A 27427-nucleotide genomic window follows, 5' to 3' on the forward strand; every position below is an offset into this window, starting at 1 on the left:
ACTGCTCTCGGTCATAGAAACCTCCCTAACAGACATCCCAGGTCTACTCTTGATGTGTCCATGTTTGTGGGAGAGGAGAATGTGTGAGTGTCCACATTCTTAACCTGTGTTACCTTGCAGTTAAGCGAACCGCATAGGTGGTGCCCATTCCAGATAAATATTTATGAAGGATCATGCATACTTAAAGAACAAATTGGTTAAGATGTGTTTTCCCTTACAGAAATTGAATAGATCCAAAGCAAAATATCTGTAAGGGAAAATATTCAGTAATAACTTAATAGTTCTCTACCTTAACTGAAGAAGAGCAGCTGCTCAAATGTATTGTACAATAGATTTTTTGTAATGCTAATACCTTAATTGTTGTCTTCCTCTATTAGGATGCATCCAACAGAGAGTACAGCTGTGCTGACTGCTGTGTGCTGTGTCCCCATAACCACCCAGTTTCTTAAAACCTGCCTTGGGGTCAAATTATCGTTTATACTGAAAATTTCTCTGCAATCCTCCTCCAGTTACTTGGTTACAGAATCCCTCTGTCGCTCTCGTGCTGCTGGCAGAGCGGTGGTTGCATTTTGTCAGAGAGATGGTGGCTGGATTAAAAAAAACCTTTCATGGAGGAAGCTACGTGAGTCACACCCCCCAAAAACTTCTGCATCTAAACCATCAGGCATGCGAAAGGGTAAAGCTGCTTTTTGCACTTCTAATTCCATATGCAGCTATTTTTGTAGGATTGGCTGACCTAACAGGCATTGTTTTGATTCTTTCTGAAGCAATTCAGACAGGATGATGAAGAACAGGGCAAGGTAACCCACAAGGATATATATATACACACAAAAAGGTGCATATTCCATCTGAGGAAATCAGAGTGGCAACATACACGCACTCTTCATTCCAATTAATGCTTTATTTATTACCAACCTACATAAAACACTGGCAATTGACCGATGACAAGATCCTAGATTATCTGCAGCCAACAAATGTGCTATAAGAGTCTGAGATGGTTATAAATAATCTACTTTCTGTCCTCAGTTTGCTGGGATTGGTTATTTTTAGCAAATGGCCAGTCGACCTTATCAAAATGAAGAATCAAAAATAGTCTGGAAAAACACTGCAAGGAAAGGCTATTTTTAGCTCTGTGTCTATTCCCTGCTGCTATCCAGCAAGGTCTGATGGCACAATCCATGCAAGAGCGCTTAGTTATTCTAGGCGAATGCTTGTCATGACCTGTTCCTTCCCCGAATACCTCACTGCAGAAAGCATTCAATTGATTAAAGATTAATGCATCTGCAAACCGTGACAGCTGAAAGCTGTAGGGAGGGGGGAGTGTACACTGACAGAGAGTTTCTATCTGCATGTTTCTGCCATATTGTAGTTTCTTTGAAGGGAACACTTGCTTAACTGAATCTCCTCATGTCTCACACCCTTCACTGGGAGATATAGAAGTGGACCTCCAAAATATATATACATTTCTTTTTCCTTTCAATTCAGGAAGGTAGTAGAGGATGTAGAGGTACAGACATCAGGCTGATCACCATAGTGACCAGCACCATCAGTTACAAAACAGCAGCACTGGGGGTGTATGATGGACTGGCTCAAGAGATAAAACCATGCAATTGGCTCCTAGATACAGTTTATTGATCAATCTAATTATAAATTCAACTGATGTGAATGAGGGTATCATTTGGTTGAAAGACATAAATGAAATTAGTGACCCCAGGCAATGACCTGGCTGTTACGGTATCCTGCCTTGTCATACTAGAAACTCTTTCATTTAGTCCAGTACCTTATATATTGGTAGTAGCCATTAACAAATTTTTCAGAAGAAAAAAATGAGCTATGATTTTTTGCTATGCCATCTGTTGAAAATGAGGTGGAAAAGATGTCCCCAAGCCATTAGTTTTCCCATTCATATTTGCCTTTTAAAATGATCTCCTTTTATTATAAAAGTGTTTTCAGAATGTGCTGCCTCCAGCACTGACTGTGTAAGGTGCACCATAATCTCACATGCAGCTGCTTTACATGTGTGGAGACTCAGTAGCAGAAGAATCTCTGAGCATTTCTTTCTCTTCTGTAAACTGATCATCCCAGCAGAAAATACACGATGCTGTACGTGACAGCAGGCAAATGTACGGCATGATAGTGAGGTGCTTAAAACAAATGCCCAGATGACCCCCAAAGAGTCACATAAGGCAGAACATAAAAGGGCAAAGCAAAGAGGGATAAAATATCTGATTTCTCTTGTGCATTTATAAAAATTGATAGCCTGTTATCCAGATGCTGATGAATATTTTTACAAGCTATAAATGGCAACCTGGAGTCTAAAAATAGACGCTGTGCTGCAGACTTGTCTGGCTTAGCTACATCACTAGAATATAAACAGGCTCCCTGATGTGGTTTCAGGGAAATCTCTATCAAAACAGACGACATCCTCCATTTTTCTAGCTATTTTGAAATAAAATAGCTGATGCTGTTTGTATTTCTTTAATTCTAGCTTTTAATAAAATTTCACCGCTTTTCAGATTTTTCTACAGGGTTGAAACAATCATCAAGCCTCTGTGAGTGTTTCAGCTACAATTGATTCAATGCGCTTTCTTCTCCTTGGCAGAGCAGGGAGGAAGTACCCGTGGGCACTGTGTGGGCTGGCACAGCCCGTGTTTTGTGGCCCCCGGCCCCTGCAGTTGCACATGGACCAGCCAGTGTCCCTGTCACATGACAGGGCTATGGACCCCTGTCCCCAGCTCAGTCACATCCAGGCACAGCTCACACTGATCAGTCCTGTGGCTTCAGAGGTCCAGCACTTGTCTCCCGCAGCCCCAGCAACATGAACGGTGCCCCTTACAATTCACAAAATCAGACATGGTCCATTAATCCTCCAGAAGGAGAGTTCCTGCCTCTGATTTATGAATGGGGCAGCTCGCAGTGATTTCAAACTGATGGGTTAAAACTGGAAACATGATGTGCTCTAACAAACCCTAGTAACTTGTGCTAGGGAGGAGGAAAATGCTAGTACCAGCACTCAGGAAGGATGCTTTAAGATCTATGACTCCTTTGTGTTGGCTTTGAATGTCACAGATGGGATGAAGAAGGCAGCAGGGAGTCTGAAAAGAATGCTGTATCACCTGCTATGCAACGTGTGTGAGGAGAGGTTGAGATAAAGAAAAGAAAGCACTGCAGTGACAGCGTTTCTCCTTTCTTGTGGGAGTACTGAGCTGTCTCTGTGCGTGCAGAAAGTGGTTTTCCCAAGAGCAGGTGAAGTGAAAGAGAAACAACCCATTGCTGACAGTCAAGAACGCTTAAGGACACTGTACCCCGTGTGAGAGGGAGAGAGACTCGGTTTAGAGGTTTAGAGCAGGGACAGGTACAAACCCCGCATCTTTTCACAAACACATGTTATAGGATAGTACACCATTACCTCACAATTGTACATAAGATACCAAATATATAAAAATGGATACACGCAAAATTGAAGAGGGGAATAATAGATTTCAGGCCAGCAAAAGCTGACACTGTGAGATACGTGTGGTGAGAGTCTTTTAAACAACCAAAGATTACAGGATAGGACCAGAGCTGGCCCGCCATGTATCCCAGGCAGCAGGGAGCAGGCAGCAGGCTGAAGATGCTTCTGGCCCAGAAATCAGGGGCTGCAGCAGGCGAAATGAGCATGGCAGGACATCACTGAGCTCTGGGAGCTCTGTGGCTGTTAGAATGTTCCCTGGAGACCTGTGGCTTTACAAAACAGAGGATTTGCTCCTCAAACAGTCTGTATCTGTCCTCAGATTGGCAGGAGAGGAGAGCCAGTCAACAGGTGAGAACTGTTTGCAGATGGGAGTTGTGAAGTCATCCTTGTTTCCACCTCAGCAGCCCTGAACATAGCCAGGGTCTGCTGCTATCAGCCCAGAGAGCAGAGAAAGGCAAAGAACATGGGTGCCACATGCTGGGACACTGCACTCCTACAGCTGAAACATCTCCACTGCCACACACCATTTCAGTGTGTGTGGCTCAGCTGCAGCATCTAACTTTTTTTTTTTTTTTTTTTGAAAGGGTCAGTTTGCCTACTAAGTCAGCACCTGTTTTTGGGAATGAAACCAGGGTCTGTGATTCCCGCACAGCTTGAGTTTTGTGCAAGAAAATTGTTCTGGTCTGTCAGGGGAGGGGTCGGTTTGTGTTACTCTTGAAAAGAGCTTGGGAAAGGTGTGGTGTTGGGTTTGGTCTGGTTTTGGGGTTTTTTCTCTCTTGTGATGCAGCAGGTTGGAGGGTGACACATGACCCAAAAGTCCCGAGTCAATGAGAAAGCCCAAAATAATTTTGGAAAGGTGCACAGAACTGGGAGAAAGGGAGCCAGGAATGCAAATCTGTGGAAAACCAGGGCTTATCAGTACAAATTTTGCACACCCAGGTAAGCATGAACACTGTCCCAGTACCCTTTCTGATGGGCGAAGTGGCCCTTCAGTGGGGAGAGGCTTTCCCAAATCCTGCAGCGAGGCTTGAGTCACTGGGCTAATCTGGTGCAGTGTCAGAGGGAAAGTCACCAACAGCCGAGGAAACTCCTCAAAATGTAAAGCAGGCTTCAGAGGGGGACCAGGGTGAGGAGCCTGCACGGTGTGTTGAGGCAGGAGGGAGGAGGAGGATGACGAGAGGGCACGGCCTTCCCCTGGGAGTGTTTGCAGTTTGAAAACACTGTTCAGTTTTGGGCCCCTCACCCCAAAAAGGCCATTGAATGACTCGAGCGTGTCCAGAGAAGGGCAACGGAGCTGGTGCAGGGTCTGGAGCACAGGTCTGATGGGGAGCGGCTGAGGGAACTGGGGGGGGTTTAGTCTGGAGAAGAGGAGGCTGAGGGGAGACCTCATCGCCCTCTACAGCTCCCTGACAGGAGGGTGCAGAGAGGGGAATGAGTCTCTTGAGCCAAGGAACCAGCGCCAGGCCCAGAGGGAATGGCCTCAAGCTGCCCAGGGCAGGGTCAGGCTGGCTCTGAGGAAGGATTTCTGTGCAGAAGGGGCTGTTGGGCGTTGGAATGGGCTGCCCAGGGCAGGGGGGGAGTCCCCGGGATCCCTGGAGGGGTTGAAGAGTCGGGTTGACCCAGCGCTGAGGGATCTGGTGGAGTTGGGAACGGTCAGTGTGAGGTAAATGGTCGGACTGGAGGAGCTTTAAGGACTTTTCCAACCGAGATGATTCTGTGATTCTGTGTTTCTCCCCCTGAAAAAGGGCTGAAGTCAGCGGCCTATTCCAGACACCGTTACGGCCGGGCCGCGGCCTCTCCCTGCAGCTCCGACCTCCCGCCGCCAGGGGGCGATCGCGCGGCGCCGCAGCCGCACCAGGACGCTCTTCCGCCGCGGCCTAGGGGGGTGGTGCCGGCGGGCCGCGCGCATGCGCAGGCCGCGCCTGCCAGGCCGGGCGGCGGCGGGAGGCGGCGGCGGGGCCGGCGGCGGGCTGAGCCCCGCTCCCTTGGGCCGGCAGCGAGCTGGCGGCGCGGGCGGTGGGGCCCGAGCGACTGCGGGTGGAGGTGAGCCTGGGCGGGCGGTGGAGGCGCGGCCCGCCTTGGCCCGGAGCCGTGTCGGGAGGCCGGGCCGGGCCGTCGCGGGTGTTACCGGCAGCCCCGGCGGTGCTGCCGCTCCGGCGGGCCGTGTCTCCTGCCCCTCGCCAGCGGCGGGCTGTCCGCTGGGCTGCGGCGGGTGGGCAAGGAAAGCAGGAGGTGGGGGAGCCGCGGCGGGGCGGAGGGCCTGGCTCCGGCCGGCTGCGAACCGGGCGGGCTGGGCCCTCCCGAGGCTCTGGCGTCCCTCGAGAGGCGCCTGTCACCGCGTCTCTTACATCCCGTAATGGCTTTTTGCCACCTCTTTGGCTGCTGTGGCTTCTTCATGTTACTTCTAATACTCCAAATGGTGACGGACATTGTCTTGTGCCTGCAGGTTGCCCAGGGGGATTGTGTGCTCCGGGAAAGTGATTAAACGGTTCCATGGATGCGAGTTACATTTCCTTGAGGTTCCCTCCCTCCCAGGCTTATGTCTAGGCAGCTCTGCTGAGTGACTCAAACGCTTGCTGCAAATGTGTAACCTTTGTCATAATGCAAGTGGTTCTGGTGCTATATCAGGAAGGAGGAATAACATGGTTAACAGAAACACGTGAAAAATTTTTAGTTATTTAACTAATAGTAATGTAGCATTCTGACATCTGTCCTGATAACAATGTCATGCATGTATTGTCTTGCACAGTAGGCTTTAAGCCTGTCTCCAGAGTCAGATGGTGAGCATAAAGTGATGAGAGCAACCGTTAATCGTGGAACGTTCATGAGCATCTGAGATTATTTTTGTGGTGCTATAAGTGCAGTCACTTCATGTGCTAGCCACCTCATCCTGGTTTTTGTTAAGAACTGTCAAATGAACATGACCCAATTTGTTATAAAGGCCATTTAATGCCTCATTGATACTTCTTTCATTTGTATTGTCTGCTGTACAGTTGACTGTCAGGCTTGCTTTCTTGCTCACAAGATCATTCGTCCAAAAGGAAAATACATAATTATATTAACCACATTCTTTTTCAGGAAAAACTTGCTTACTACATTTAAAAAGCTCCCACTATGGAGAGTTCAGGTTGAATTTATTTATTGCAGAAGCTTTAGTTGAAAACCGAAGCAGGTTTTTGCATTCAACAAGTAGCTAATTCTTCAATCTGCCGTTAATATAAATTACCTCTTGCTGGAACCACAATTCTGTGTGTGAAAGCTTGTAAAAAGTATCAAAGATGACAACAGTTCTGTGACTCTGTGATACTTTATATTACATCATGTTTTTCACTATGGGTGTAATTCAAACTACATTGAACTATTATTTAAATGCTTTTCTTAGTGTGGCTGCAGTGGCAGCTCGTAGAACAGTTTTTTGCCCCTAAAGGCACATTGAAAAAGATGACAAATTAATTCCTTTTTCTTGCCAGAAGTAGTTTAATATTCTTCTAGTTGGATGTGGTGGGGCTTCTGTAAAACTCAGTTTGAAAGCACCTTTACATTAGAAGTGCTATCATGATACTAAGTTCTGTGTGATGCCCTATTGTCAGCCCTTTGTGGGGTATCCAGGTTGTTTCTCTTCACTTGTAGATGAGCATTTTATACTTTTTTTTGGTATTCACTATGAGTACACTTACACACAGATAGAGTGACACCTACTAGGATTCGTTATATCTGTAGTTTCTGAGGTTTCTTCCTCCTGTCACTGCCCAAGCCATGTCCTTTTCTGACTTGTGGTTGTTAACTGGCCAACATAATTCCGTTACAACCAGGCCCAGCAGATCGGCCTTGTGTTGTCCTTGCCAAGTGGCAGTCCCAGTTGGCATCTTATGTTCTGGTGGGACATGTGAGCATCTGAAAAAATTTAACTGTAATTTGCTGAGGTGAAGAACCTGTCTCGAAAGGGTTAACTGGGTGTTTCTGTGCGTTGTGATAACTATGTAACTCTTCCAGAGTTCATCCCAAAACCTCTCTCTTTCTGTTTTGTAGAGACAAGAGATAATTGATTCCATTATGTGTGCGTCGGCCAAATACAACACCCGGGGTCCAGCCCTCATCCCAAGGATGAAAACCAAGCATCGCATCTACTACATCACTCTCTTTTCCATCGTTCTGCTTGGCCTAATTGCCACTGGAATGTTCCAGTTCTGGCCTCACTCCATTGAGTCATCCAGTGACTGGACCGTTGAAAAACGCAGTGTCCATGACGTGCCCGTGGTCAAGCTCCCTGCTGATAGCCCCATTCCTGAGCGGGGAGACCTCAGCTGCAGGATGCACACCTGCTTCGATGTCTATCGCTGTGGCTTCAATCCCAAAAACAAAATCAAGGTATATATCTACTCACTGAAAAAGTATGTGGATGAATATGGGACATCGGTGAGCAACACCATTTCCAGGGAATACAATGAGCTGCTAACCGCCATCTCCGACAGTGAATTCTACACTGACGATGTCAACCGGGCCTGCCTTTTTGTACCGTCCATAGATGTCCTCAATCAGAACGCTCTCCGTATCAAGGAGACGGCTCAGGCTTTGGCACAGTTGTCCAGGTACTTACTGAAACTTAAATGTGTGAATTTAAAGAACACAAAGTGGAAAAAATTAAGGTTAAGGCAGGAGGGGAGGATGCAGTGAGTCAGTGCCAGAGCCAGGCTTTGACAGAACTTGTCATCCATCTGTAGGGAATACCTTTCTAATTGTTGTCTGTTTCTTCTTTTGCTGTAGGTGGGATCGAGGCACGAATCACTTGCTCTTCAATATGCTGCCTGGAGGGCCACCAGATTATAACACTGCCCTAGATGTTCCTAGAGATAGGTATGAGTTTTGCTGTGTTTGAATGCACAGATCTGGGTTTAAATGCCATCGAAGAAGCAGCAAGCTCAGGAGTGCAGCTGATAGCAACGGGCGTGCTCCTTAACCTTTACAAAGCTGGAATATGACTTCCTCTCTTCTGAAAACCAGGAAGGAGTCTCTGTCTGGTAGATGACAAGTGTTTGCTCCTGAAATCTGACAGTTTAGCCCCAGCCTTAATTTTGTATGGGATGTGGCTGACAGCGTTTCCTCTTAACTGTTGGGCTTGCTGTAAGGGTGAAGAATCGTAAGGTTAGACCTGTACCTTGTGTGTTTCTGCACCTGAACACCTTCCAGATGTCCCATTTGATGCAAATTAGAAGTTCAAAGGTGATTGTAGCTGCAACTTTCTGATAGAAGTCAGGTGCTTCATGGGCATTTTAAAGCAGCTACTCGACAAAACTGTGGTGAATTTCAATAGTTTCTGTTATCTTAACTATTCCACTTGCATGAGTAATTGGAGAGATGCTCTTAGTTATTCTCTGGCAAGTGTGTTTTGAAAATATTTGCCAGAAACTGAAAAGGCATGAATCCTGAGCTCCATTTTCACTTAGAGAATATTTTACTTTTGGAAGAGGAAAGAAGTTTGTAAGGCAAAGAAAATTCAGCTTAGATACTGTTACTGAATGTGTTTCTACTGTAGTCTGTATGTGCTTAGTTCTGCTGACTTAGGCCCGTTTAACCAGTCCCTCTCTTGAAGGTCAAGGTTAACTTTCTTCTGCCAAATGTCAACAAAATCTTGCCTCAGATATGGGATCATTGTTAAGATGTTTGTGTATGGAATATATCTTGATTTCTTTGTGCCAGAGATGATTTAAAGCATCCTTCAGTGCCAGAACAGAACGTGTCTTTTCTGGACATGTTTGAAGACTAAGTTTACTCATTGTAATTACATTACGGACTGTGAAGCAAATCTTTAGTTTTTTACTTCCCTGTATGAAATGTTATGTGCATGTGGGTTAGCCTGAAGAGGGCAGTCAAGCATCATTCTTACATAACCAAACCCGTTAATCTGTTAGTAAGTACTTGTATTTGTTATCTTAAGTTTTTTACTTCTTAAAGGGAATTTTCATTTGACAATGCTCTGCTTAATGAAATGGACTGCTCTGGGACTGTGTGTTTGTGGATGCTTGTGTCTGTTGAAGAAGTAGATTTGTTAATTGAATGCAGTAGGTTTCTTACATGGCACAACTTTTTTTTTTTTTACTTTTTTTGTGTCAAATGTCCATTTATATTTGTCCTTAGGAGTCTTGGCTTAGTATGCATGCAGGAAATGTATTATTTTGGTAGGTGTTTGTTCTGTTTGTCGTACTAACCTAGAAAGCTAACTGATTGGAATTTAAAAAAAATCAGATCTTTTTTTGGCATACAGGTGCTGTTGTAGCTTGCCAAACTGGCTCACCCTGCAGCTGTACGATTACTAGCTGTAATGCGTAAGAGAGGCAATAACAATGCTTGGGATGGAGAAAAGGTAGAAACTCCTTTTTGTAGGCAGCCAGCAGTTAGACTGTATTCATTGTATGCAAGATCTGTACTACAGGTCACAGGTGTGAAGACAAGGGATCTGTGAAAGTCTGTAGTATGAACCTAGTCCTGGAAGGGCCTGAGTGGTGCAGTGTGAGGTTACGGTATGATTTTGGAGACCTCTGGAGATTTTTAGTTCCTGTCTAACAGAACAAGGGTGTGTTTTCTCAATTTGAGAATGTCCACGTGTGTTACAGAATGGGTAGTTAACAAAACATGAAGGACAGTTGTTGTAGCATCACAGGGTGAGAGGCTGCAGGCCAAAATAAAGGTACGTTGGCAGAGTTCAGGTGATTTGGAATCACTGCTCTGAACTGTATCAGTACAACTCCAGAAAGACTGGATTTGTGGAATTTTGTGGATCGCTTGTGAAATAAGGGGTAATATTTGTGAAGTTTGCACTGGAAGTATGGCCTAACTTCTCTCTTTGGCAATGTCAGATATCATACATAGTTGAATGGTGGTAGATCATGAGGTTTAATAGAGTTGTGTTCTGTTGATTTGCTGCAGAGTATTAATCCAGGTAAAATAAGACCACAAAGAGGAATTCAGTTATACGATATTTTTACATCTGGAAGAGTCTTTGGCTAAGTTACCTCACTAAGGGGTTATTTGTTTATTAAATCATTAAATCCAATTTCCAAAGACGGTGTAAAAGTGCTTTATTCCATAATTTCATAGATGGAAGTCTGCCTTGTGGGCATGGAGGCTATGTTGCTGGTATTAGCTGCCATAAGACTTAAAAAATAAGCTCTTTATTATTTGTTAATAACTGATATTGAATTTGGTACAGTAATGAGAATGAAAGGATTTGTTCTGCAAAGCTACTCTGTAGCTGTAGAATTGAACATATGAACAAAGATAACTTTTTTCATTCTGCTTCAGTTAATGAGTTTGGTTTCAGTGACTTGTGAAGTTTGGCAGAAAGATGATGATGATGGCAGCTGGGCAGAAAGAGTACAGACCAGTTGGGGGACTTCCTGGAGAGCAAGAAGGATCAGTGTCTGAGAAGTGGTGAAAAGTTGCTCAGGAACAGGCTCATTCCTCACTGATAAGTGCAATTTAAAGATTGTCTTGAGTACATTAGGAGTTAATATCTCTACTCCCTTACTGCACCGTACGATGAAATTCTGAGTGGAGTTATTTAACTGGTGTTGGTTCCCTGTGGGTTTATTTAGGTAAAAGTCTGTGTGACACACACCTGCTTTCTCAAGGCTGATGAGGTGCTGTCATGTTTTCACCGGATCCAATTAAAACAATCTGGTTGTAGTTTCCCAATTAGGAGGGGTTAAAAAAGAGGAGGGGGATATGAAGTGCAAGAGCAGCAACACCCAAGCCAATTTTTTCTCCCTACTTGTAACTGAATTAACATGACTAAGACACAGAACATGCAGCTTCAAGAGTGAGACCTAGTCATAACAGCATTGTACGTGTCATCAAAGCGGGGGGGGCACTGGAAAGGAATCCAACATAATCACTTGATTTGGAACATAAATTCTCACTCAGCACATACTTGATTTATCATCCTGTTCTTGAGTTGATTTCTGCTCCTGCCATAATTTGTGTAGCGAGTGAAGAGTAATAAAGGGCAAGTTGTTTCGATTTTGGAATTGTCATCAAGCTGAAATGCATCTGTAATCTAGAGCCTGGGATCTTCAAAGAGCTTCTTAAATGACACTTAGGACTGCTTGCTGCACTGCTTGGGTGAAGTCACATTTATGGCAAAGTGTGATGGTAGTGTTTGAATGCTGAACAACTGTGCTGCAGGTCAAAGCAGGAAGTGCAGTGTCCCGTGGGACATCTGATGGGGGTTAGACCAGGCCGAGTTTACACTGGTGTTTGTCCGGGGTGTTGTGTTCTGGTGGGAAAAAATGATAGGTGTTGGGTGATAATTAGGTGTAACGATGATCTGTTGTATAACAGCTGTAGAAAAACTGCTTCTCCAAACACTATACTAAGGATTTCAGTTAGTGATATCTGAAAAAATAATATTAGCTGATGGATGGTGAGAGCCTCTTCCAGTCTTGCCTTGATTTTTTTGTTCTGATATGTCTGTTCTGATTACTGATGAGACATGTGTCTGCTCCAGTCTGACCTGTGACAGTATGCAAGCCTGTGATAATAAGACTTTTGGCTGGAATCATCTCTGCCACAGTGGGCACAGCTCCTCAAGATCCTTTCTCTAGTGCCTCGTGTAGTGGTGTATTTGTGTTCTGCTTCTTTCCACACAGAAAGAGAGAAACTGGGATTGGAGAAATACTTTTCTCCAAACTACTTTGTATGGTCCTTAAGCAGACTCAGTATCCCTGGGGCAGGTTAAAGAGTAGTATGCCCTGCTGCTTGCTGAGATGGGACTGAAAGTTTGAGCAGCTGTTTGAGAAGTCTTACTAAAGCTGAATCTCTTTTGGAAAGAGGATGGTGTGTTCATGGTGCCACCTGGTCACTGGAGATGAAATGGCAACTGAAAAGGTGATGTCCTCTAGTAACATGTTTCAAAGAAGCCTGATTTGGAATAGGAGATAGTAACAAACCTGTTTTTTCTGGCGTTGTGAATGATGCATTGCTTTCTTCTGTACACATTGTTTTCTTCTGCTTCTTAAAGCTTTTCTGAGTGGCAAAAGGTTGTCCTATCTAGGAAAAGCCACAGACAATCAGTCACCCTGTTAGGAGGTTGAATTACATCTTAATTTATCAATATTTAATGATTCCCATGCTTTCTAGCACAGCCTCTGCTGATGGAAGTTGGTTTCAGAACATACAGAGTTGTTGTTGTCATCATGTTTTCTGTTTATAGCATTTCTGGTGTATTATAAAAATGAAATGAATTTCACTAGTTGGCATACGATCACTTTGAAAATACAGCTACAAAGTACTCTATTTTGTTTTCAGCCATGAGAAGTCCAGAGTCACTGTAAACTGCCAAAATACTACATTATTGTACCTGGACTTGTATCTGAAATACAGCTTGACTCTAATGCTTCAAGAGCTGTGCTGTACCCTATTTTAGTGCAGGCATTGAGGACTATGTTAACTAGTATAAATAATCAAGAACGTATTTCTTTAAACTTGACTTAGGACTTGTAAGTTTGCAAAAAGGCAAAATTATCATAATGACTGCAGTAGATTAAATTTACGTAGATTAATGCAAAAATGGTCTATTCCTCAGTGATCATACGTAGTCGTAAGCATTCTGTTGATGACTAGATTCAATCTGGCATTAAGACCAGTTCACAAAAACTAAAGTGAACCAAGAAACTGCATGAAAAATGCCGCTGACAAAAGCTGAGGGAAAAACTTACCTCAGAGCATGTTTTCTTGGTAATGACAATGAGTAAATCGCGCTCCAAGTTCGCGTGGTATACATACTCTGTTTTAAGTCTCTTTCCTGTATTTTTTTCAGAGCTCTGCTGGCTGGCGGAGGCTTCTCCACGTGGACTTACCGGCAAGGCTACGATGTCAGTATTCCTGTTTACAGCCCGTTGTCGGGGGAAGTGGATCTACCAGAAAGAGGACCCGGGTAAAGCAATTCCCATGGATTGGGCGAAGTATATTCAATATCATGCTTAATATTGATGCTGATAAAATACAAATATAGCTGCTAACTTGTTGGTGGACTTGGGCAATTTCCTAAGAGTTGCTTTTAATAGCTCTTGCTATTAAAATATGTGATGGTTTCAGTGCTGATGGCCTTGACTCATCTACCAATGTGTGGTTTAGCTAGGAACTGAGGATTTTTTGGGACTGATTCTGTTTTTCCCACTGCAGAAGCTGAACTGTGAAATATGACAGCGCGACAGTGTTTCTAGTAGAATTAGATTCCATATTTCCAGTGAGCTGATTTCAGATATAAATAGAAGTAGTTGTTAATATGTTTGGTTTCTTTAAACTGTAAGTAAAGCAAGGCAGTAATTTAAAGCAATCTAGATTCCCTAATAAATGATTGCTTCAGTTTATTTTAGGATACTTGAAAGCAAAGTAATGGCAAAAGATCCCTCCTGCAGTGATAAAAGAAGTGTGCTATACCTCCACTGTGACTTCAAAGAGATAGAAGGGATCATGGGGATCAACACAAGTGCCTCAGGTACCATCAGCCCATGCAAACTGAATGAGTAACAGGAGAATAGGAGCAAGGATGTGATCTTTACCTCTGTATGTCTTAGGAATACATTCTTTGTAAATCAGTTTAGGTGTTTTTGTGGTTCTGAAGTCCTTTCAAAATGACATGGAGAGTTTGGAACAGGAGAAGCCTGTAAATACAGCTCTGAAGGGAAGAAATTCTTGCAGAATGAAGCTTAAGGAGGTTGTTGTGATTAGCTTATGAAAAAGAAGAATGAAAGCTGATTTGGTTATGGGAATATTTACGTCCAGAGCTTAGAATACTGAGTTTTATTTTTTTTCTTTTTAAAGTAATGGAGTAAGACACAAACACCACCACCCCCCCCCCCCCCGGACATTGTAGTTGGAAGTAAAGCAAGACAAGTGGGAAATAAAGCAGTAATTCTAACAGCGAATGTAATTAGCCATTAAAATGAGCTGCCCTGGGAAGTGTTGGTTTCTCTAATCCATTCATGTCTTCAGAACGAGAGTAGGTGTAAGTCTGGAAGACATGTTTTAATTGATTATGGCTGACTGCTCTTTTAATATTTCACAGAATCATCTTGGTTGGAAAAGATTTTGAAGCTCCTCCAGTCCAACCATGAACCTCACACTGACCGTTCCCAACTCCACCAGATCCCTCAGCGCTGGGTCAACCCGACTCTTCAACCCCTCCAGGGATGGGGACTCCCCCCCTGCCCTGGGCAGCCCATTCCAACGCCCAACAGCCCCTTCTGCACAGAAATCCTTCCTCAGAGCCAGCCTGACCCTGCCCTGGGCAGCTTGAGGCCATTCCCTCTGGGCCTGGCGCTTGTTCCTTGGCTCAAGAGACTCATCCCCAGCTCTCTGCACCCTCCTGTCGGGGAGCTGTAGAGGGCCAGGAGGTCTCCCCTCAGCCTCCTCTTCTCCAGACTAAACCCCCCCAGTTCCCCCAGCCGCTCCCCATCAGACCTGTGCTCCAGACCCTGCACCAGCTCCGTTGCCCTTCTCTGGACACGCTCGAGTCATTCAATGGCCTTTTTGGGGTGAGGGGCCCAAAACTGAACACAGTCATTGAGGTGCGGCCTCACCAGTGCTGAGTACAGGGGTCAGATCCCTTCCCTGTCCCTGCTGGCCACGCTATTGCTGACACAAGCCAGGATGCCATTGGCCTTCTTGGCCACCTGGGCACACTGCTGGCTCCTGTTCAGCTGCCTGTCAATCGCCCCCCCAGGTCCCTCTCTGACTGGCAGCTCTCCAGCCACTCCTCCCCAAGCCTGTAGCGCTGCTGGGGGTTGTTGTGGCCCGAGGGCAGCCCCCGGCATTTGGCCTTATTGAAACTCCTCCAGTTGGCCTCAGCCCATGGCTCCAGCCTGTCCAGGTCTCTCTGCAGAGCCTCCCTACCCTCGAGCAGATCAACACTCCCGCCCAACTGGGTGTCATCTGCAAACTGACTGAGGGTGCACTCGATCCCCTCGTCTAGATCATCAATAAAGATGTTAAACAGGAGTGGCCCCGAAACTGAGCCCTGGGGGACACCACTTGTGACTGGCCGCCGACCGGATTTAATTCCGTTCACCACAACCCTTTGGGCCCAGCCATCCAGACAGTTTTTTACCCAGTGAAGCGTGTGCCCATCCAAGCTGCGAGCAGCCAGTTTCAACAGGAAAATGCTGTGGGAAACGGTGTTAAAGGCTTTACTAAAGTCAGGGTAGACAAAATCCACAGCCTCTTAATTTTGTAAGCCTCTTAATTACAGAGCTGAAAGTGTTTCACTGTAGCTAGGTCTTACCTCTGTTATGTTTTAGAAGTTGGTCAGACTGAGGCAGTGGGAGTAACATCACATGTCCACTGATTGTGAAGATCAGGTTTAGAAATGCAGAAACTTTAGGTCCTTTTTTCTGAGAGCATCCTGTAGAAAATATGAATTATTAAAGTTGAAAACTGTGATTGAAAAGGTGCTGCCACTGTCAGACACAAAAAGTTACTGTACTTTGGCTTCAACTGTCTTCTCTAGTAAGGGCAATGTTCTAGACGGCTCCAAGTCAGATGCCGCAGTCGGTTACAGGACAAAGTTGTGCATCAGTGGTTTGCTTTGCTCACACCCTTTATGTTCCTGCTTGTGATGCTGCTGGACCAGGCCAGTGTCAGGGCATCTGGTTGCATCCCAATTGATTCTTCATAGATCCCAAGTATTACAGTCCAGCACAGAGTGAATTTTGTATTTCTGTCTGGAAAGCATGAATGTTGTGATAAGCTTCAGTATGTATAGAACAAATTGTAAAGAGAGATGGCGTCATATTGTTCATGTCCATGTAGTCAGCTAAATGCTATGTTTGGTTTCAGGTCGGATAAAAGAAACTGTTGTGTGGGAGCTGATGCAATAATGTGTTGGAGTTTCCATGTTCTCAAAGTTACCAAACTTCTGTTTCAGTTTTGGGTTTTTTTGGTGAGGAGCAGACTAGCCTCTGGAGTACCATCTAGTGGCCAGCCAGCATTACTAATTGAGACACATTCACATCTCCGATTGCTTTATGCAGGAGGAGTGTGACAAGGGAACAATGTTCAGCAATCAGGCTTGCGTGGGATGGATTACTACATTCCACTGCACTAGTGTGTTATTTCCTGGGAGCTGGGATGTCATTTCTTTTGTAGCAAGAATTGATAGCTAGATTGTGAGTGTCATAGGATGACAATTTCCAGGCAAAATCTGGTTTTAAACATACACACAAACAAACCTGCATAATTTTTAGCTGGTTATAGACATTTATTATCACTCATCTGCAGCAGTGTTTCCTTTTTTTTAAGGCAAATACCTTTTTATTCCTCCCACAGAGCTGAACTGAGGGGTTTTGATTTACTCTCCTTTTTAGTTGGATTGTTTAAAACATTTTAAATCCATCTCTGTTAGAAATATATATTCTGTATAGCTGATGGTAGCAAGTTGGTAGCAGTTAGAGGCCTGGGAAAAAGAATGTTTTAAAAAAATTTCTATGCAAGTCTCATCTGTTAATTGGAGCAACTAAAGTGACCAGCATGAAAATGAGTAGATGTGAGAAGAGCAGCAGGAGAGGTCTGACTTTATAAAGTGTGTGTTTGTATGTGTTTTCAGAGCTGTAAATTAAAGATAGCATCACGTGGAGTGGAACTGGAATCCTAAGTGCAGGCCTTGTGTTTCCTGTGGTCTTTTGGCAGCGTGAGGGCAGGCACTCGCTGTGTGTCCCATTCAGTGGGGAGCGGTGGAGCAGTCTGACTGCACTGACCCGTTTAAAAAGGAAACCAGAGTAGATGCAAATGAGTATAACAATTGCATGACATGCTATTTCCCAACATTAAGATAACTCTTTTAAGCAGTGAGCATCTAATTTGAGAGTGTATTCCTGTGTGGTTTACCTCCAATGTTAATTAGTGTCTTGAAACACTTCAGTATTACAGCACATTTTAAATGCTTCTCTTTTTAGAGCATGGTAGAAGTTGAGAATGGATGGGATAATGGTCCTTCAACTTCGTCCTGAAAATTTTGCCTTTCTGTTGCCCAGAAGGGTCAGAAACTAATCACAGCTAATGAGATGAACTTGTCCTGTTGCTGCTGTCACCATATCAAGACTAAATAAGCACAGGGTAGCCTAGTCCTCAGTTCAGCATCTTTTTTCAATTAAAGGTGATGAGAAAATATATGGGAGGAGAATGCAGCAGCATTCAGTGTCCTATCTACTTTGTTATTGTAGACACCAAACAAAAGAACAATCCTGGCATCAGTAGCAAACTGTTTTAATATGTAGCTATGTAATGTTTATTTCAGTTTATAATAGAGGTTATAATGCAAGCGCCTATTCTAATGTAATAGCACTCTTTCCAAGCGCAAATTTATTCAAAGCTGTAAGTAATGCTGAGCCATGTACTATCCAAGGTTTAATTGTATTGCATCATTACCCTTTCCAGCCTCGTCTGAAAATACGGTCTTGACAGTCTGTCCTCTTTTGGTTAATCTTGCTCTGCTTTTCCAGGATAGAAGGAAATGTGTTCTAGAGTGCTGTCAGGTAACCTTGCTGTGTTTTTTCAGTCCTCGCAGGTATTTCATTCTGTCATCTCAAATGGCTCTGCACCCAGAATATCGGTCTGAGTTGGAAGCTCTTCAAGCAGAGAATGGGGAATCAGTGTTGATCCTAGACAAATGCACAAATCTGTCAGATGGGGTACCTGCTGCTCGCAAACGCTGTCACAAGAATCAAGTCTTTGATTATCCTCAAGTGCTTCAGGTATGACTGTCTTTTCTGCAAACTTCTCTTCCCCTCAGTGACTGTCTTAGCTGTGGAGCTGTTCCTGGTTAGCACTGGTAGGGTACTTCCTTGTGTTTAATTAACTTGCTGGCTATGTTTTGAAACTGCATAATTTGTCACGTTAGCTTGAATATTATATCCTAAATTTATTCTTACTTTTGAGAGGGCCAAGAACAATGTACTCAAACTGATAGACAGACTATGCTGCGATTTGAAGACACTGTTTATGTATAACAACTTCATGAGATTGGTCATGGTGGTCTTCTAGTAACACATGACAACATCATGTAAACTTTAAAAATGATACAAAGATACTGCCAAAACCAGCAGCAACTGGAGGAGAAACTTCTGGAGGCCAGACAAAATCACTTCATTTAAAATTGGGGAAGAACATTGGAATCTACACCCTTCCGAATAACTGGCAAAATGACCTTCAGCAGGCATGAATTTGGAAATGATTTCTCATATATGACAGTCCAGGCCTTGCTAGATGAAGCTTGGAACAGAGGATAGCTTTGTCTATTGGAGGGAAGGTTAAAATGAACTTTAAAGAACTCATGTGTGGATTTATCTGGGAGCAAAAGAGAGTGTTGCATTTAAGGAGAGTTGGTCAGATTATGGTTTTTATATGCAGCTTAGTAGTTAAACCCTACAGAATTCTCTGTATGGATATGACAGACTGAGCTGGAAGACTTGTCAGCATGCAGCTATGAAAACATCTAGGTGAAATGTGTTTCATGGCCTTGGCCCAACTTCCAGAGTCCTTTTGATGTGTCAGTGAAGATAAAACTAGATAGCGTTCTCAGACCCCTGTGTCTCTTGGCAGTTCACTAACAGAGAGGTGCTTTGGCATGCAGTGTGGTGAAGTGAGTTATGCCATAGGCCACTGTGCTCTGTCTGTGGCCACCAGCACATAATCTGTCTTTGAACTTCAGCAAATGATGATAAAATAACAAACAAGCTGAGGAAAGGCAAAGTTTCCACCCCTCCTGTTATGTTTTGTAGGAAATATGTTTAAAATTCCTTGTGGAGGAGGGGGAGTGGGAGGAAAGGGTCACCCTGAGTCCTAAACTTTCAGCCAAAAGGGGAAAAAATAAAGTTTGTTTTATTTCTTGAAATACAAAGTGGGATTGCTCAAGGATAGCAAGTCAGGGTATCTATATCTTGCTATATATGATTTTATAACTCAGAAGAGAGCTGGCACATGCAGAGATTGTTAAAATACTTTCCTTCGCAGAGCCCTGCATCTCCCTTTGGAATGTCTGGCTGATAACAGTGGTGATGCGAAGAGATGTATTTATAGTAACCTTTGTCTAGACAGGAAAAATGGTTATCTGGGAAGATGAGCATGTGTGTCCACATGTCCACATCTGGGCTGCTTTTTTTTTCCCTCTCCCAGACCTTACTAGAGTCTTTTCCACCTGCTGCTGTGTGATCCAGTGAGTCAGTGTGTTCATTCTCCCTGCTTCTTCCATTCCCCAAACCCTTCTTTTCCTTCTCTTCCTGTCTGAGAGTGGGGGAAGGGGGACTGTGATCACAGTTCATCCTTTCCAGTGCTGCCTTTACAGACTTTCTACTAGACAGGCTCTTGGGCTTCTGGGTTGCTAATGCTTCCTGTTTGCAGTCTCCTCTTGGAGGAGATTTCCAGGCCTTTTAGTACTCTATGGATATGAACAACGTCCTAAAATTGCGTTAGGAAACAAGTGAAGAGAGCGCAAACTCCCTTGTATTTCCTAGTTCGATTTTGATGTTTTGCTGCCCTGCTGAGTGTCCTGGCTCCTTTTCCTCAGGCCACAGAACACAAGCAGGACAGATATTTTCTTATCTGTAGGAGTCCCTGTATCAACTTTATAATTTTTCTTTCTTAGACTTAGGGATAATACTGACTTGGGCTTTTTCTTTGTTGTGCTGCTGAACTCTACGAGCATTTGTTTTGTGATATTGACTCTGTAGCAAGATCTGTCAGTGGCAGTGAGAAGTAAAGTCCCTGTTTACAGGGTGAGTGCACCATAGCCAAGAAGTCTTCTCTGCCACAGTTTAAACTCATGGCTTTTTGTCTTGTGTGTTGTGGATGTAAGGGGATTATATTCTTCCTTTTTGCAACAACTTTTTGTCTTTGAAGCTCCCTTTAGCCACCTTCCTCCTGCCCTCACCCCTTCAGAGTAAGTAGTGTTAAGGTAGTGAATCTTTCCTTGTAGATCATACTTGCAAGGTAAGTAATCATCCTTTTTTTTTTTACCCCTGGAATTGCATTGCACAAGACTGAACACACTGCTTGTCTGAGGTCTTTCATTACTGAGAAGAGTAATTCCTTCAGGTCTCTTAGACTGTACTTATTTTTGCATTCTAATACAACCTGTGGGTGGAATGGCTTGTTTTTTCAAGAGCACAACATTGCTGACACGTGAATACTCTTTCTTTCCTGCCCTTTTGTAGGAAATGGCTATGTTTTGCACTTTGCAGAAAAGGACAGTTACTTTATATTTGTGCAGTTGGTTATTTTTGTCCAAGTGTTGAACCCTATATTGGTATTATTTAGTCAAATTAGCCATATAATGTCAAACTCTAATTCCATTATTGATTATGCTTGCTAATCCTACAAGATCATAGGTATTGTCGTATCTAATAAGTATGGTCTTAATTTTTCTATTTGGGTAACTAAGAGACACATTGAATACTGTTCCACCTGGAAAAGGTTTAGTCCATCACTGTTTTATCTGAGAGCCACCACTGACTGCTTTATACTGCTATATAAAGCCTATGAGGGCTTTATCTAACCCATGATTTCTTAATTTGCCTATGAAAATGCTATCAAAGATGATGTCAAATGCCTTTTAAAGTTGAAATAGGAGATCTGTTACTTCTCTGCTATCCACAGAGCTGGATTGTCCTATAATGGAAGAAAAGTAGCTTGACTTCATACAGTTTGTACTCAGTAAGTTCATGTTAATTGTTGCTCATCTTGTTATGCCAAAGTTTCAAAATGTTGAACTTATTTTTCCCCTTGAATTTTCTCAATTAGAATTCTGAAGTTTGCCCATTAAAATAAAACAGAATAGTCCCATTAGCTGATTTCTTATCTGTCCATTCATGATATTTTTGAGCTTCTGGAAGATAAAGTTGGGTAATTATTTTGAATTAGCTAATAATTCAGAATACATTGGTTGTACAGAGCAAGCCTGTTTTCCTTTTGTCTTGTGTTTTTACAAGGAGGAGAGCAGGAAATCATGATGTATACATATATACATAACCACACACACATATACAAATCGAACATTTCCTTTTTTTCCCCCTCATCTGTGTGTTGGATACCATTTGTTAACAGGAGTCTACATTCTGTGTCATTCTACGTGGAGCCCGCCTGGGACAGGCTGTGCTAAGCGACGTTCTTCAAGCTGGCTGTGTCCCAGTCATAATTGCCGACTCCTACATTTTACCTTTCTCAGAGGTTCTGGACTGGAAGAGGTTTGTATATATCCTCACTGTTATACATCTAACCGATGCGTAAGAGACTTCATTCAGTGATTTGAATAAAATCTGTGTGATGAGTCAAGTGTACTGGCATTTACAGGGAATAGAATAGAGAGTAAGATACATGCAGTCCCTGGATATATTATGTGTCAAAAATACAAGAGAAAAACAAATGAGGCAGAGATGACAGTGCATTTGGTTGTCCTGCAGCCAATGATATTTTTTCTAAAGCAGACTTTCTTTATTATCTTGTGCTTGAATTCAGTCTGGTCTGCATTCAGGCTCTTTTAGGAAAAATATATGCTAAAAACTGCATCATGTAAATGCTAAATTCTCTATGTTGTATCATGATTCCTAAGATCACATGAGACTGAAAGGTATAATTATTTTGTAGCTGAGTACACTGTGTTAAGAGCTTAGATTATTTTCCATGCATGTACTATGCCCAGTGATCTTAGGATAACACATAGAAAAGCAGTGTGTACGCTATTACCGTTTGATCACTCCAAAAAATCTCATCTGACAGCAAGACCGTGGCAATCCAGAGATGAGAATTTTCAGGATTTCTGGGTCTCTGTCCCTTCCATATTTATTATTGTCTGTACACATCAGTCCACAGACTTTTGTGGCATTATCTGTAGGCAGACTGGCTGGTGCTGTGAAAGAACGGCTACAGAATCATTAATTACACTGAGAGAAGACTGTTTTCTTTCTGCTAATATCTTCTGAATGTGTCTTATTAGAATAGGACAAGATTCTGGGTTGGAAAAAGCTGTTGACATCTTTTAAAGTAGAATGTCTTTCTTCTCAAATATAATTTGTTTTCTGTTTTTTTTGCTAATAAGGGCCTCTGTTGTCATCCCTGAAGAAAAGATGCCTGAAATGTACAGTATTCTGCAAAGTGTCCCCCAGCGACAGATTGAAGAGATGCAAAGACAGGTAAAATAACGTACTGTGTTTAAATTATTTTCCTTTATGGTTGGAGTATAGGTTTATATTACCTGCCTTACTATGAAATCTGTTGGAAGGCAGAAGCATCCATTGTACTCTGATGTTAATATTCTGATTATCTAGCCCTCTTCTTTCTTTGTGCTAAACATGCTCATTCACCATTACCTTCCAGTGTTACATCTCTGTCCATCGCTGGTGCAGCTGAATGTGTTGAACAGCAGCTGTTGATCAGTACATTACCTATCAGGTCAGGAAGTTAAGAATATTGCATATGATTGTGACTGCAGAAGAACACTCCAGTAGGCAGACTTCAGTTACTCTGAGAGGGTTTTCTCCAACTTGCTATGTTAATGTGCGTGCTGTCGTGAAATATATTATAGGCTCTTTAACATCCACAGTGAGCAAAGCCTCCCCATCCTGAGTTGCAGAAGATCTGAAATTGAGGTTCTGACTATCTGCTTTTTCATGTACAGATCATGTGGTATTTGCCCTTGAATGGAGACTGCCAGTTTCTGCCAATGTAGTCAAACTCCACTTCCACTGGTTTTACTTTTTCTTGTGTCCCCTGTTTTCTTAACGTACCCTGGAATAGAAGCTCTCCCTGAATGCAGGTGTACGCCTCCTCTCATGTTTCTGATAAAATCACAGTGTGTATTTGTTTCTTTTTTCTACATGGTATTTAAATTGTATTAAAGAAGTTCAAGACTGTCTTATCTCAAGAGAAGCTTTGATCTGTTGATAAATTTTAATTGCTCAAAATGAGGGAAGCATTAAGTGCAAAATGTTTTAAATGTTTTAAGTTGATAATTGTTCTGAGAGGGAAATTTTCCTTGCTTGGACTGGAAGAGCTGAGATCATGAACTGTGCAAACTCGTGAATGAAATCTGTGTCAGCTGGGTATGTAGTCAAAAGGAAATGTCTTCTAGTTCACTCCAGTTGATGCTGATTTCCTGGTTTTTATTGGCTTTGCTGTTATGGACACTATCATCAGTTGCTTTAATTCCAGAGCTCCCCCATAAAGTGCCAGCTAAACAGATGAGGCGTGTTAGCCATGTGAGTATCTTTGGGGTGTGAAGAGTTTTGTTGTCAGAATGGGGAGTAGGATTCAACCATGTTGTTCTTCTTATGGTTGGAATATATAGATTACATTTAATGTCTGACCAAAAAGATGTTAACATGTATTGTAAACTTGTATCTAGGATCTTTCATCCCTGTCACCTTATTGTACCTGAGCATATACTGTTGTACGGTAGGGAGATAGTGTTTATCATTGCTTTTACTGATGAGGAACTGAGGTGTAGGAAAAGGAAGAGATAGGTACGTAGCGAAAAAGTAAACTTTCTGATCTTGGGTAACTTTTAAAGATGCATGGGGTTTCTGTAGTCGGATTTCTACAAGAATTGTGAAGGCATATTTCTGAAATTCCTTTACACGGCCTTAGTGACGGAGTCATCTTTTCTGTGGTCCTTGTAAAAAGTGACCCAAGGAATGGTTTTTCAGAGAGTAGCCTGCAACTCTCTAGTTATTTCTACCTAGCCAGTGCTAAAAGCTGCACAGTGGATATTGATCCTGCATATTTGTGGAGAAAGGAGACTCAAATTTAGCAGTAAATCTCTTTTCGTGCCTGAATTCTGTTGCCAGTTTCACCTCACTCTGAACAGTCTGCAACCATGGCATCAGCCATCAGGGGTCTCCTTCCTCTTAGTCCTTTCGCACAAATGAACCGTTTTGGCCGTGCCCACTGACAGCACCAAGCTGCCACCGGCAATGGCAAGTGAAAAAGTAGCTTTGCTGTTACAGCTCCTAAAAACACGATATTGCTTTATTTTCTTTTTTTCTCTGACATTAACGTAGAGATGTTAACGCTAGGGAGTTCTGCCTGAGAAAGCTTTAAATCTGACATTAATAGTCTGTTACACTGATTTTCTTCATGTCCATTTTACTCATATCATTAAAAAATAATTTCAGGATAGTGTTGCTCCTTCTACAGAGAATGCACTTGACAAAAAAAACCCCTGAACAAAACAACACACAAACCCAAATAAAACCCCCACAGACATTCACAATGAAACAAACCAGCAAAAACCACCTTAATTCAGATGATCTGTAAGTTGTCTGTATTATCTATAACTCTGTAGAATTAAGTTAAAATAGAAGATATTTTATTACCGAGAATGCAATTCTAGTCTGTCTGGAATGATTTTTTTTTTGTATTAGAGATGTTTTGCAGTAGTCACTGTTATTGGGTCCAAAGCATCACTGAACATATTGCAGACTGTGATTTTAATGATTGCAGGTTGGAAGTATGTTTTTCAAAAGCTTCCTCTCACATCTTCATGCTTTTGTTGAGGTTATAGTTGTGTGTTTTGGTGGAAGGAGTATTAAGATGAAATTACAAGGTCTGTCTTTCTCTTGTCTTTGTGAATTTATTTCTGTTTGCATATTGGGAATATTTAAACATGTTATCCATGCAGTTCATGTCCCATCAGCCTTACTTACAGGGTAAAGTCCTGGTAAGCATCTGTGAAATTCCCTTGTTGATATTTAGTTCTACTGTGCAGCTATGGATATGGTGAAAAAGTACTTAGTGAGTGGTATTGTGTGGAATACCAGTAACCTGATTGCTATTCCTCATTGATAAATATGCAGTAATGATCCACTTGTGCTACAGATTTTTGTTTCCTTCCTCCTCGTGACTCTCACAGTAGGGAGCAGTTGCACACTTGTTATCTTTCGATTTAAATGGTTTGGGAAAGTGTTGTAAGACTTTATGGCTAGCCAAAAATGTCTTCTCAGTTTTTTTCATCATCTTCCCTTCAGTGACATTGTACAGGAATTAATGAATAAAGATTCACAAAATAAAGCTAAAGTGATTATAGGAGAAGAGAGATTTTGAAGTTGGAACAAACCTTTTGAGGAGGCTGGTGCTAAGGGTAGTTCAGAAGCAAAGTGAATTTGTCATAAGTGCTCTATGTTGTTTCTCAGGCAAGGAACTACTAAAATGAACTCAGCTAATACCCATTTATAGAATGAATCTGCAGATGAACTGGAGTGATTTATACATGGTTTCAGATGTGATCTATAGCAGTTGTTTATTCTGCTTAGCCATGGAAGGGCAACAAAAGCTTCAAAATATTCAGATTTTTGCAAGTAACCCGTATTTCTCAATAATATTTAAAGCACTTCATTTTCCTGCTTCAAGTGCAAATAATAATGCTTAATATGCAATATTTTGATGCTTCTTTTTTGTCAAGTGGAAGACGACTGACTGAAACTGATCTTGTGGTATGTTTGTTTTTTTCCAGTCTTTTCTAGCTTGCACTGAGCATTGCTCTTAACTAGATGGTGAAACAAAGAAATTAACTCAGCATTCAGAATCCAATGTAACTGTTACACAGGTATTCTTTTATTGGCAGCGCTGGGGTCGCCCTGGGGATTCTTCACCATGAGGGCTCACAAGAATTAGTAAGGGACAGCAGTTTACATACAAATCATACTTATTCGTTAGTTTTCCTAGAAAGGGGTGTCGTTTGTTAATGAGTTCCTGGAATTCATTGGTATAATCTGAGCATGCGTAGTGAAAATAAGGTGAGGGTCTTTGGTGGTCGGGGGAAGAAGTAAGTAGTCGTCTTCACAGTGTTTGTTAGTTGACTTACTCCAGAGTGTGCGCTGTGAAGTAAAGTCCAGGTGTCTCCCTCCTAAGTCAGCAAAATCAGTTTCCCTATAACAGGGTCTCCGTGTCTCTTTGTTAGAGTCCCCCTTATCTCATTGTAGGAGTTGCCCACGTGTCCACTGAAGCCCTTGAGTCTGCTATCTGTGATTTTTGTAGGGAGCCTAACAAGCGTTTCAATCTTACCTAAACAGACAAAGAGACCTAAGGAAACAGTTGAGGAGTTAGTCCTTGAGAAACAAATGAAGCAAAACACAAGCAAAGTTTTCATACATCACAGTTTAGTCTTAACAGTTGTTAGGAATTAATTTATTTGAGCCCTTTCATTCCCTTTCAGTAGAAACAAAGATAGTTAGATCAGAATGATCATGTTATTTCTTGTTTTTACATTGTGAAACACTTGGAGTTTGATATAACAGCTACAGAAAGATTGGTCTATAACTGGTGTTAAAATGAGGAAAAAGTGATCTTTGCAAAGAGCTTTTTTTAAAATTGGTATGAAAATATTTTTACATCTCACTGTTTCCTTTGCAGTTAGTATGTGTTTAGGTTTTATGTCAAAAACTGGTTTTGTGGCACATAAAATTCCACTAGGGGAAACAACGTTTTTTGATACAGACTTGTGAAACATGCTTTGCCAGTACCTGCTAATTAATGTATTTTGTCAGTAAATTAAGAAACCAGTTGACATGTTCTGACATGAGTATGGTTGAGATCATCCTCTTTTTAGCCAAACAGAACAAATACTTGCTCTAAATTTCTCCTGGTTTTTAGTAGGATGAAGCATGCATTCATCATACTCTTCAGACTTCCTGAGTCTGATAACATTTGTGGGATTGGAGCCTTGTGGTACAACTACTTTGGTTTCAGTGGTTGTCTTGGTTATGACAGGATTCTTATCCTTAGTTGGAAAACCTCACAATTAAAATAAATTTTACTGTAAATGTTAGCTTGACAGTTTTCTTTGTTGATTAGGTACTCTTTTTGCAGTATATTATCACAGTTGATTCTCTGGAGCTCATGCATCAAGGTTTTTATATATATATACACACGTATGTATCTGTAACTTTTTTTCAAGTTGAGGTAGGTTGTCTGCTTTTAATGAGTGAACTT

General features: G+C 42.4%; 1 protein-coding gene across 1 annotated transcript in view; it reads left to right on the forward strand.

Annotated features, from left to right (window-relative positions):
• The first annotated feature begins 5379 nt into the window (after positions 1-5379).
• Positions 5380-27427, forward strand: part of EXT2 (exostosin glycosyltransferase 2) — an 84335-nt gene continuing 62287 nt past the window's right edge. Inside the window, exons 1-7 of the mRNA XM_074909404.1 lie at positions 5380-5497; positions 7484-8043; positions 8219-8308; positions 13269-13385; positions 18006-18201; positions 21548-21687; positions 22539-22632. Coding sequence (XP_074765505.1) covers positions 7508-8043; positions 8219-8308; positions 13269-13385; positions 18006-18201; positions 21548-21687; positions 22539-22632 — 1173 coding nt within the window. The 5' untranslated portion in view covers positions 5380-5497; positions 7484-7507. The remainder of the gene's footprint in view (positions 5498-7483; positions 8044-8218; positions 8309-13268; positions 13386-18005; positions 18202-21547; positions 21688-22538; positions 22633-27427) is intronic.

This window comes from Athene noctua, chromosome 6 (genome assembly GCF_965140245.1).
Source record: "Athene noctua chromosome 6, bAthNoc1.hap1.1, whole genome shotgun sequence".
NCBI classification, from domain to species: Eukaryota; Metazoa; Chordata; class Aves; order Strigiformes; family Strigidae; genus Athene; species Athene noctua.